Source organism: Sipha flava, unplaced genomic scaffold (genome assembly GCF_003268045.1).
Source record: "Sipha flava isolate LNK unplaced genomic scaffold, YSA_version1 75_pilon_pilon, whole genome shotgun sequence".
NCBI classification, from domain to species: Eukaryota; Metazoa; Arthropoda; class Insecta; order Hemiptera; family Aphididae; genus Sipha; species Sipha flava.
Window position 1 is genome coordinate 1,076,203 of NW_020273615.1, and position 13,533 is coordinate 1,089,735.

General features: G+C 24.7%; 1 protein-coding gene across 4 annotated transcripts; it reads right to left on the reverse strand.

Annotated features, from left to right (window-relative positions):
* Nucleotides 1–343: 343 nt before the first annotated feature.
* LOC112692586 (FERM domain-containing protein 5) lies at nucleotides 344–13,406 on the reverse strand. 4 transcript variants are annotated; one of them, XM_025567307.1, is made up of 12 exons: nucleotides 12,290–13,406; nucleotides 10,547–10,651; nucleotides 10,287–10,329; nucleotides 10,043–10,225; nucleotides 9,750–9,961; nucleotides 9,537–9,689; nucleotides 9,392–9,406; nucleotides 7,765–7,853; nucleotides 7,388–7,602; nucleotides 6,932–7,066; nucleotides 6,714–6,764; nucleotides 344–2,207 (listed from the first exon to the last, which is right to left on the reverse strand). In XM_025567307.1, exons 1-12 carry the CDS (start codon nucleotides 12,383–12,385, stop codon nucleotides 1,894–1,896), a joined length of 1,611 nt encoding a protein of 536 aa, XP_025423092.1. In that variant the 5' UTR covers nucleotides 12,386–13,406; the 3' UTR covers nucleotides 344–1,893. The 4 variants fall into 4 exon arrangements, with proteins under 4 accessions (XP_025423092.1, XP_025423091.1, XP_025423095.1 ...); XM_025567306.1 differs by having other exon boundaries at nucleotides 6,932–7,069; nucleotides 12,290–13,400; XM_025567310.1 differs by lacking the exon at nucleotides 6,714–6,764 and having other exon boundaries at nucleotides 6,932–7,069; nucleotides 12,290–13,398.
* Nucleotides 13,407–13,533: the final 127 nt, after the last annotated feature.

Genomic DNA, 13,533 nt, shown 5'->3' on the forward strand with positions numbered 1-13,533 from the left:
ACACCAACTCTTCATCTTCGAGAACTTATTATTACGTATTATATATTATTATTAATTTATAATTAAGTACAATAGAAAAAGAATTTAACATATATTAAAAAATAAAACAATTATTATAAATATTATGATTCAAAATATATTTGAAAATTATTGTAGACTTAATCATCTACGATTAAACTTTAGGGAATGTTCATAAAGTAAGATTTAAATATGATAATAATTTTAAATTAAACTTTTTTAATAACTACCAAAGTGTTCTAGAAAAAAAGTATATATATATATATATATTAAAAATTAAAATTAATAACAGTGAAATCCTGTTTATAATAGGATAGGTCCTAAATAAATATCTATTATTCACTAGTTTGGGCATTAAAGTGTTAAAAACTAGAATTAATTTTAAATAACATTTAATAACCATGTAATTATGCATAACATAAAAATAATGAATAATAATTACAATAAAGTTAAAAAAAAAAATGTAATTTTCAGAAAGGCTACACCAAAACATGGATCTATAGATTAAAAGTATCAATCAGTATTCAATCCAATTTCATTAGATAAGATTTAACAAAATTAAATGAAAAATTGACTATTAACTAAAAGTATATTTTTAACACTAACTTAATTTCCAGAGTTAAGAAAATCTTAGCCAACCTGGATTTAAAGAACTTAAATTATTATTTTTTTATGCATTAAAGCCCGAAATAATAGAATATTCCTACTATTAAAAATATCATTTAAATAGATAATAATATCGGAATGTAATCTTTTATCAACTTTTAATCAATTTATATCAATGACTAACACACTAATTAAGAGTAGTTTCAGTAAATTAATGATTATAGGTATAAATCAACAATAGAAAAAAAAAACCAACAAAAATAAGTTTTTAATAGAAACATATAATATATATCATATTACCCAAAAATGACTAGTATTATTACTGTAAATTACTTACACCCTAAAGTAAATTTTAAAAATGTAAGCTAATTACTAAACTGCTTAACTGTTCACTGCTTAACTTATGTTTATATTTCATAAATAATATTTAGAATATTTAATATAAATAATGGTATGAAATTAAAATATTGTCAATATTTAAACAGAATTCAATTTCACACATGATAAACATAAAGAGGTAGAAACAAAAAATAGGTATAAACATAATTAAGTATTATGTTCACTCAAATATATAGAACTAATAAAAAAGGGAAAAGGTACATTTTGAGTGAATAGTTCTAAAAATGTATTATTCTCATACATTTTAATGAATATAATGAAATTCAACAATTATGAAAATTGCATTTGTTCGAATTTGAAAAATAATTAAGTGCTTAGGTACTTTTGGGACATATTTAAAATTAGCAACTTCACAATAAGTTTAAGCACCAATATTTATTAAAGTACCAAAACCAAAATGGATTTTTCACTAAAAAAAAAATTCGTATTAGTATATTATGCAAATTCATGCGGCACCTTCACATTTTATTAGAAAATGTTTTAAATACGATACAGCACATATACACTTAAAATTAAAACCAAAAGCTCTGTAACACATAAATATTAAACTAGTAGTAGTATAGTAAAAGCTCAATGATTATCATAAAATCACGCAAATCCTTGGAATGATTAGATTAAATAAATGCATTAATCTATGTGAATTATTTTGTATAAAAACATAAATGCTATGATTTGATCAAATTCTTGTTAAATGTTATTAAAATGTTGAGCACACGCACAGACGTTATATGTAAATAAATATGTTCAGTATTTAATAAACTCCATCACCTTACAATACACATATAAAAAAAGGTTTGAAATCCAAATCTAATTTTCCTACCCAAGAGTGTAAGCTATTAAAAAATGTGATTGAAAATGTTATTTTAAATATTAAAAAGTCTTAGACCTGATAAAACGCCTCATTAAAAATTCTTTGCCTGGTTCATAATAATTTTTTTTGAAATCAGCGATTTCTGGTGCTTTTCTAATGGTAGCAATAATATCAAAATCTGATTCTAGAAGAATGATTACAACCATAAGTATCATAAACAAAGCAAATACAATTGGTAGCAATGTTTGTCGTAGGATGGTTAAACTTGATCTACTGTTTTGATTTGCCATAGTTTCTAAATGTTTTTGTCCCGAATGTTGATTTGGAACTGATTGAATTAATGATGAACTGTCAGTTACTGTTGTGGTGAAGTCTAAAAAAAATATATATATATTGATACATTTTAATTAATATTATTGATAAGCATAACCAAATATTTATTATTTAAAAGCAGTAATAAATATAACTGTAAGCTGGTGTATTCGTACTCAAATATTAGTGGGTTACGTGATTTTGATACAGTTAAGATAAAATGAAACTATTTTTAATACTTATATTAATTAAATACAAATTTAATTTAGCTTTAAAGCTAAGTGAAATATAAGTATAATTTCAATAGTCTACTACGATTAAACATGTTCAAAATCTACAATAATTTATTGGTTGAACTCAATAACATTAATTTACTTTAGGACTTTAGTAAAAAAATGTAATTATAAAATAAGGAACTGAAAAATCAAATAAATAATATAATACAACTCAATTTACTATATTTATAAATACAAATTAGTCATTGAAAAATAATTAAATCAAAATGTTATAAATAAGTATAAATTTTTTTAATTTAACAATTTATATCCTTGAGTTAATAAAAATTATTAGTTAATACCAAATATAAAAATAACAGTTATTGAAACCTCATTGATTATTGATCAATTATACACATTTTTAAGATCTATATTTTAAAAATTGGTAACTGAGTTACCTCCTAAGTTGTATAAGTCTGATTTAATAGTTTATTTCATAAAAAAAAACTAATATAGTATTAACCATTTACAAGCTTTTGTTTATTTTTATTTTTTTACTATTTACGTAATACAAATTTTTTTTTTTTTTCATTTTGCTTTTGTTCCCACATTACAGCAATACAAAATGTTATTCAAACAGTTAAATAATGTTCATATTTTAAAGAAAAATAGATTACTAAAAATAGTAATACTTAGAAAATTGAAATTGAATTAAATTTCATAATGTATTAAATATTTATCATAAAACTTCAATGTACTTAAATCTTAATTCAAAGTATGGTTACACTTAGAACATCTAATATATAATAAATAATGAAATATAAACAAATCAGCGATCAAAGTGTAAAAAATCATGTGACTGGATAGAGAAATCAACATTAAATTATAAATAAAATGGATCTCATCTAAACCATTGTCTCAAGAAATGTTGATTCATCATACTTGTTTTTAATCTTAATTCAGTAGAATAACAAATCAAAGTAAATACAATACTTCAGATTTTTTTAGATTAATTATAAAATTAACTATAAAAACTTATTGTATTACATTTATTTTGATACTACAATGACCAATGGAATATTTTCAACATCATAAGTGAAACCTCTCATAGCAGATAACATAATCTTTCAATAAATAAAACTATCTTTATTTCATAACTTATAACCAGGTTTATAGAAGAAAAATCAAAAATCCTTTTTTATAATAAATATTTTTCTGAAATGAATGCAATAGTTTGGCTCTAAAAATAGTCATTATTTTACTATTTAAAAATAAATATAAGTATGTCACATTATGTACACACCATTAAATTATCTAATATCATAGATAAGTTATAAACAATAGATTATCAGGTATTTGATATACATGTGTAGAAAAATAAATTTAAGTTATACAATTTTGAATAAAACCATAAGTATAAAATTATCATTATTATTAACTATTAAATTAAAATAAAATAAAAATGTTGAATGTGGCTGAGAAGTATCTTGAAAGTATAAGTTTAGAAATAAAGACCCATAAAAACTAATTTTGGATCAATATAAATGGCAGAATATGTTGATAACAACAAAAGCTCTTGTAGAGTAATAATAGAAGAAAATAAAATAAAAAAACTTTTTTTCAAAATAAAAGAAAAGACTTTGAAATTAAAAATAATTAATTTTTGTGGTTTGAATGATGATACTTTTTATGTATACTATAAATATTAATATTTTTCTGTTCAGGTTATTCTCATGAAATTATACCTCTAAATATAAGTTACTATTAGATATTAATTTTATGAAATTTAGTATATTTAAATAATTCTCAAATGTAACTATTTAAATTCCGTAATTAATGTTGTTATAAATGTTTCCCTTATTATTGTATAATCAAATTACAATTTTAACTATTATATTATTATTTTGGATTAATTTTATAAATAAAATATTAATAATATGAGCCTTTGATTGTAAAAGTTTTTCTTTTTGATTTTTTCAAGGAGAAATAGCTTAATTTAATATTTGAATTAAACCCCATGTATATAATTATCTAAATGTATTACCAATTTTTATAAATAACAAATAAAACTTCTTAAACAAGGCTGACATAATTTAAGAATGATTCAATTCCTCAATAATTTTAATATCTAATTAGTAATTAAGCCAAAAACTAACAGTAACCCACATCAATTAATACAATAATGGGTTTTATTATAATTAAGGAGGTTTATTCTGATCTGAAACCCAGCCCCCATACAAGAGTTATCTAGCTGTTTGATTTACCAATGGTCATTGTGCTAATTTTACTTATTTATACAAAATAAAAAGTACTAATTAATCATTTCATCAAAACAAAAAATATTTGAACAATGGTTGATGTCAACTATGTATTTAATAATTATTAACTTTAATACTTGCAATAGTGAAAATACCAATTAAGTTACACAATAATTTAGAATGAAAAATAGGAAGGAGATCATTAGTTATTCTTCATTTATAATTTATAATATAAAATTTAACATAGAACTCAAAAATGTTTTGCAAAAAAATATACATACAAAATAGATATTTAGATGAAATATATTTTAAGTATTTTCTTATAATAAAATAATTTTTATATTTTATTACTAATTTTTTTATACTGGCTAGTATGAATATAATATAATAATATCAATAATAATAATTACTAACTATGCACTGTAACTAATGGATGAATAAACATAACATTGATATAAGGTGTTATAAATATATGTTCAGAAACCTAAAAGTCATTGTAATAACATATTTTAGCTATGTGAAAACACTTTCAGATATTTATTAAGAATAGAGGTATGGGTAAATACCTGAAAATTTTAACACAAAAAAGAAAAAGGAAAAAAATCATTGTAAAATTTAAAAAGATATTAATTTATAAAAGAAATTACTTTAATAAAAAAAACTTAAAAACGTGATAAATTTTAATAGATACTACCTAATCATCTAATGATTTTGCAAATTGAGAGATAATATCCATTTTTAATAACTTACTTATCATTTAAAACAAATTAATATTTTAAAAGAAAAGAGATATAAGATTCTACAATTATTTACAAGGCATTTTATAAAAATTAAAGTATTTTAAAATAGTTTAAGTGAATTTCAAATAAGCATTAAAATTGATAAAATTGATATGACTTTAATTTTGGTTAATTTTAAACAAACTAAACATTATTTATAAAATTAATTTAAATGATTACAATAAAAAGTATCAATGATTACATCACCTATTTCAGATTAATACTCAAACATATATATTCAATACTGATTAAACCATAGGTTTCCAAAGTGTGCGCCGCAGCGCCCCGGTGCGACGCAATGTCTGTATAAGGGCGCCGCGCCGTCATGAAATACTATTGGGTCTAACATTTTCCTTATGAATAGTCATGCTATGACTTAGAGAAGGGCACCTTGAAAAAACCTTAAATCAAAAAGGGCGCTGTGAGTCAAAAGTTTGGGAAGCACTGAATTAAACCTTTATTCATAATATAATTATATGCAGTAAAATGTTTTTGATGATCCATTTGATTATTTTATTGAACTTTCAATTTACAATAAAATGAATAAAACAATAAATAATCCATTTACTCTTAGTGGGTAATAGTTTGATTTGTATTTGAAACTTTGATTAAAGTTAAACCAAATACATAAATATGGATATATTATGTTAATAAAATAATTTTAAATTATTAAGCATTAATATTTTAATTTTAATACAAATTATTTATACAATACTATAAGGTAAATAAAAATTATGTTTTAAAGATGGGTTATAAACTAACAAAAAGCAAATTAAGAATACATTTCAAAAATTATTTTGGTAAAAATTATGCAATGCACTACTTATTCAAATCTGGTATATCAAATATATAATTAATAGTAAAAAAATTTGCATGAAAAAGCATGGAGATTATAATAATTCGAAAACCCATCATAATCAAATAATCAATAATCATATTTAACACTAATGAAATTGAATCATTGAAATGTAGAAAATGAATTAAAAATTTTTAAAAAAAATAACTATACTTAAATTTAATTGTAATTTTTCAATCAAAATTAACATATTTCTTTATTATTATTTTAGTAAAAATACTACGTAAAAAATTAAAAATTTGTTACATAATACAACATATTAAGTTTATAATAGAACAATCATACGAGTATTATATTTAAGAATTGTAAGATTTGTTGGTAAATGAGTTAATTATTTTTAATAATAATAGGAATATTTGATAATGACTATGTGCATCTAATGTAGTTACAATGAGTAAAAATATGAAGGTGAAATTGAACCAATTATGAGCAAAATACGACCCAATAGCTGACACTTACCAATCAGTAAATGATCATTCAAGATTTCTTCATGATTGACCTCTTCCTCAACTAAGAAATTATAATTCAAAATTTTTAATCCTGATAATTTATAAATCACTCTTCTTATATAATATTTTAACATAAAATGTTTAATATTTTTTCTATTTTTATTTAAGCTATCAACATTTTTAAGTAATAACAATAAATGTATTCAAATAATAAAAAATATATCTTACTTTTGGGTGTAGTTATCTCTTGGCCTTCTAATAAAGTCTCTAAAACAGAAGAATTATCGATTTGAGTGGATGAATCAATAGATGAATTATATTCTTCATTGGTATTTGTTAACAACCGAGGTAGACTGTTAAATCCTGCTGCAAATTAATAATTTACAATAATATAATTATTTAAAAATAATAAAAATATAAAATATATTCTAACGAAAATTATAAATTTTATATAAAATGAAATTTTTTAAGATACAGCTGAGATAGTTTATTTTATTTAAGTGAAATACTAAAACATTATTTAGTATGACTATATCACAGGACAATATTTTAAAATATTAAGTTGTGATGACAAATGGAAAGGAAAATATTTGAAAAAAAATGATCGAATTAAAAAAAAAGCCTACATATTTATTTATAGGCTTCATTTAAAAAAAAAAAAAGAAAAAATAAGAATATACATACCAACTTGATTGATCACAATATTAGAGGGAGTCACTGGTTCACTTGATGACTTTCGTCTAAGGCTACCTACTCGTGTAACAGATGGAGATTCTCTAGTGATTGTTAAATCCTCTAATATTTCACGTTCAACACGACCACTGTATTTAAATTTAGTACCCCATGAAAAGAAGCCTCCTCCAGAAACTACATTAGGAACATCGGAGCTTGAAGGAAATCTACAACATTTAAATTTACATTTTAGTCAAATTTCTTTATTCACAAATATTCAATGTAAAATATTTCACATAAATACTATTAGATACAATATATATTTTATAATATTTATCAGAATAACTTATAATAAAAATATAATTCTATACTATTAAAGAAAAGCTTACGTGAAAAATAGCATTTGTTCAACAGCACATTTCCATACATGACGACATGAAGAACCTCTAGGGCATTTGAAACCAATTGTTTGTTTTTTCTAAAATATTTGTACACATATTTTTATAACATTAAAAAACTTATATTTAAAACAAAATATTATATAATAAAATCAATTTTTTTTAATGAAAAAATTTAAATTTATTTATGGCAACAGTATGTATAAATATTGTTAAATTAAATAATAAATAAATTATTAAGGTTATGAAAGTGTACACTAATAATTAACATAATACAAAAATAGTATTATGTTATTTACAAATAAATATTAAAAAATAATATTGTTTTGAAAGTTAGAATCTTATTAAATATTATTACTATCAATAACTATCAATGATTCTAATTAATATAGACTTAATAGTTTGTTGACAGGATTAATTTATAATCTATGTATTGATTTAATAAGCTAAATTAGTAAATAAACTATTATAAATCTGTAAAAAAATCTTATGGTTTATTTAATGAATAATTTAGCAATAATTAAAAATAACAACAGCATAGAAATAATAATGAAAACAATAAATTTATTAACTGGCTTAAGATTCCTACTATTTGAAATAGAGACACACCTTATACAAATTTTCTACTGAAATTTGAAAAAGATGAACCCAAAAATTAGGGTCATTATTATTATTATTAATTATTATTATTTAGTTATTATTTACATTATAAAAATATAATTCATTTTAATAAATCATAAATATAAAAACTAAAATTGTTATTTAATTTTGGTTTTCAAATTATATTTAAATTAATGATATTCTTTAAATTTAATGTTTTTAATTTTCAATCAGTTACATTTTACAAGGAACCATACGGAAATTAGTTTGACGAGGTAACATAGCTATACTAATTTTAAATCTTATGTTGAGTGAAATAAAATAATACAACTAGATACACAACCATTAATATTAATATAAAGTAAATTACACATTTAATTAATATTCATATTAAACTACAGTAAAATGTTATTGATTATTTAGCAAACCAATAAATTAATGTCTAATAATCTTTATATTTAACTAAAATAAAGAATTTTTATAAACCAAAACTACATTTATTATGTAGGATTACAAATAAAGTTAGAAGGTTATTAATATAGTACAAGTTTATTTTACCAAATAGTGTAATAGTAAACCATGTACACATGAATGCAACAAAGCAACATAATAGTAAAAATGAAATATTAAGTAATTTTGATATTATGTAACAAAAACTATAAATAGTATTAGTATAACAATGAAACAAGAATCTAATTAATAATACTAAATGAAAGGTTGTAATATCTATAGCTTATTGGCATGTTGTTATTGCAACATTAGAAAACTAAAAGTCAAGCTAATTGACTGGTGATATAGTCAAATTGATGATAGCTACCTTATCCCACTTGAACATAGCTCACAATCCCTAACAATACTTTAAATTAAAGAATAAATATTATGTTTTCACATAGTAGAAATTTATACATTTAATTTAATACTAATTAAACTGATATATGATAATCATATGGAATAATGGAAAGTGATGTTAAATACATTTTCTTAACTATTCTAAAAATAATTATTTTACAGTAACTACCTTAATTCTCTGGTCCTAAGAAGCATGTAAATAGTAAATACATAAAAAAAAAAAAAATTAAATACAGTAAATAAACTAGGATACAATATTTTAAATAATAAATATTAAATACAAAATAAATTGAATGCAATTTAAAATAAAATACCTCATTAAGAATGACATGAATTATGAACATTTTACCCTCAAAGTTGATTTTTTGAACTTGAGACCAACTAAAATGATTCATTTTCTTACTGCCTTGGAATGTAAGTATTCCAGTATGATTAATACCCAAATAAAGTTGATTTCCTCTTTGATCCTAAAATAAAATAAAATAATTGTAAATCATAAATTAAAATAGATAAATTATATTTTATACCTTAACAGCATGAGGATCTACTCCATAAGTATCTAAAACGCATGCTTTTTTTAAAAATAAAGTTTCAACTTCAGCTGCAGTTTTTCCCTTTAAATCATTTTTATGAATCTCCATAATTTTTTCCTCTAGTTGCAATGTTTGTTTTAATAATATTTTTAATTCATTCACATAGTTATCTATATGTTCTTCTGGATTAAAATCACCAAGTTCAGCTAATGATAAAAATATTAATGTCATACAATATAATTATAATAGAATTATTATTTTAATCTTTGTAATATTGAAATTATTACCTTGTAATATATAGGCTCCTAATAGAGCTGCTTCAGATGTATTACAATAAAGTCGGCCATGTAATAAATCCCTTTTCAATTGAAGATAAATTTGATAACGAGTAATATCTTCTTTTAGACGAAATGGATTTGGTGGATAAAATTTTACACGGAAGCTAAATAATATATTGTCTGCTTCCATGTCTAAAAAGTAAATACATTTTAAAACAATACAATACAGATAAAAAATTATAAGTTATCGAACCTCTAATTTGTTTAAAAATTGATTTTGATGGTTCGAGCCAGTGCTGAAAAAATTAAAAAATAACTAATTAATAAAGGTTATAATTTATTATTAAGAAAATAATAGATACAGTATTTAATACAATTTTCTTTAATACATTACAATGAAAATTCTAATGTTAATTAAAATTGAATGGCATGAATGAAATGCATATATTTTTGCACCAACAACATTGCATTAAATAGTATATACTATAATAACAATTATCAAAATCTATATACCCTTTGGCGTTTACTATCAACATAGCGTAAACCAAAATAATCTTTCTCGATTAAATCCAATTGCTCGCACACACGATTTATCAAACTACTGCCTTTTTCATTTATCTACAAATTAAAAACAAAAACAAATATTTATTATTACTAACATGTATATATTCAAACAGCTGCACATAGATTATAACAAAATATTATTTGTATACGTTTAATAATTTATAACACTAGACCACTATAATTAAAGTTACTAATTTATTGCCCTGTTTATTGTTTATAATAATAATATAATAAATGTTATCATTAATTTTAAACTATGCAATAATGAATTAATAATGTATCTAATTATTTCCAATAATAATTGACTCTTAAAATTATTAAAAAATGGGTTGTAGGTACTTATAATATTTAAATAACAATTACAAATTACTTCTAAGATTATATACACATTTTTGATAAACAATATAAATTAAGAATCTTATTTTTTAGTCTGAATACAAACACTTCAAATTATAATTGAATATTTTTGTTTAAAATGTAGATATAAATATAAAAACTCGAAAATAATTTAAAGCTTAATTAATTTAATTTTGAAAACATTTAAAAGAAGTTATGATTTTCATAAAATATATGTTTAAAATAATTACTTTTCAAGTTAAATGAAAATAGTAACATCATCAATCAATTGTTCTAATATTATATAAGTAGTCTTATATAACTGAACCATAAATTGTAGTAGGTATATCATCATGTCGTGTTTTATAATATAGGTATTACAACTAGATATTTTGAACAGGGATTATGTATAAATAAAAATATAAAATAATCAATTTACAGGTATATATGTGGCATACAGGTTATTACTTATTCGGGACGTATAAACTTTGTAATAGAATCATTAAATAATTATAAAAACCTATTACACTAATAATGAAACCACATATTATGTTAAATTGTTAATCTTATGCATGTTATTAAAAATATTGAGCCTTCAAACTGATTAAATTAGTATGTTGATGTAATAACTGAATAAAATAAATACCTATACTTAAATTATTATCATAAATATTTAGCTACTCGTAAATAAAACTAATACATTTTAACTATGATAATCAATAATATACACATAGTTATCATGTAATACATGTAACTAAACATAACAATTTAGAGATAAGTAAAATTTAAAAGAAATATTTTTAATGATCAATTGATACAAATATAATAAAAAACTTATCTGAAACATATTTAGTGTTTTAATTAGATAAAATGTCGAAACATCATACACTCCTAATTGAATGACGATAAAATAATATCTATGATTATATTACTAAACTATTAACAAACCTACTTGCATTACACACATAAAGTTCAAACATTTTATTTATAAATAGAAATCATAATAAATGGATTCATTTGAACATAGATTAAATTATATTTAATAATGCATCTATTTAAATCTACGTTTTAAACAACACGATTTTGTGAAATCTTAAGGAAATAAATGCAATATCAACATAAAATTGACCATAATCAAGAATATTAACGAACTTGTAAATGCACGTAGGTAATAGATTTGGTATTCATAACGGATAACGGCTAATGAAATAACGATGGATACTGTGAATATCGAGTTATATCAAGTTGACCTTTAAGCAAAATGTAGGCGAATGGATGCCGAGAAAACACAAGTGTAAATGTCGGTCGTGAGCAGTTTAACGTGCTCTACGCTGTCGCGGCACACGATGCCCGTACCTGAAACTCGGTGTCCAGCAACTGTGTATCGTCCAGCAGACGGACGGTGCACTTGATGGGCGCGTTACCCGAGTGCTTGCTGCCGAACTTCATCATGGTATTGGGGGGACGGCGGAACAGAGGTCGCAAGCAATCCACCGCGGACGATCTGCGGGCAAACGAGAAAACGGGACGGAGTTAGCGGGAACCGCGACAGTGCCAGGGTCGGCGTGCAACGTTATCAGACGACGGAGCGACAATGGACGGACCGCGTAATGCGGTTGGCGGGCAGCGGCCGAGAAAACGTAGTAGTGCTGCCGGAACGGCGGCGGAGCAGGCGACCGGCGATAAATACACGAACGATTACACGGTGCCGTACGCGAATAATCGATGAGCGGACAACACACCAAGCGCGCGCCGCCCTACCCTCGGACCTCCGGCGGACACGGATACGGGAGGTACCGGCCGACTCGTGACGACATACCTGCACTACGGCGACCCCGGGGAACGCGAACGGTTGTCGACGAGAGGCGCGCGCGAAACGTTTACGGCCGGCAGACGAATAATGTTTTCGGTAATAGGATTTCGAATCGGGCCGGTTGCAAGGTCGCGGGCGCGGGCGACTACTGTTCCTCGGCTATTCGGCTGGGATCACGACGCGCACCGGAGATTACGTCAGCCTTATCTCTGGTCTCCCCCGCCCCTGTGCGATAGTGTTCCGATAATAGGGTTCCGTTTGCGCGCGCGAGAACGAGAAACGCTAAGGTAAGCGAGAAAAAAGGCGGTGAACCGAGTTTTTGGCGGTCACCAGTCGGCGACAAAATGACCGGCGGCCGGATTCCGAAAAAACCGATTCAAATACTCGATTCGACACGTTGTTTTCGGTACACCGACTAACCGCTGCGGATAAGAGTATCGGGTCAAGGATCGCGTTATCCGTTGCGATTATTTTTTATGCGGGGGCAGAGCGAAAATATGATTGTAGAGCCGACGTGCAACGAATTATTGTTCGACTCGGCGCGTGGTGATCGTGTTCCGGGACCGCAGTGGTCGTCAGAGACGTTCACGTGCGAAACGAACCGACCGACGATCGTACGCAAAACGGTTTACCAAAGCGTATTCGACGGGGCCTGCTATTGTGCACTGGACGCGTAAAGCACGCACGGACGCAATCCCGGTAGGCGGCGGCGGCGGCAGTGGAAATTAATAATAATAACAATAACAATATCGTCATTATTATTATTATTATTATTATTATTGCTGTT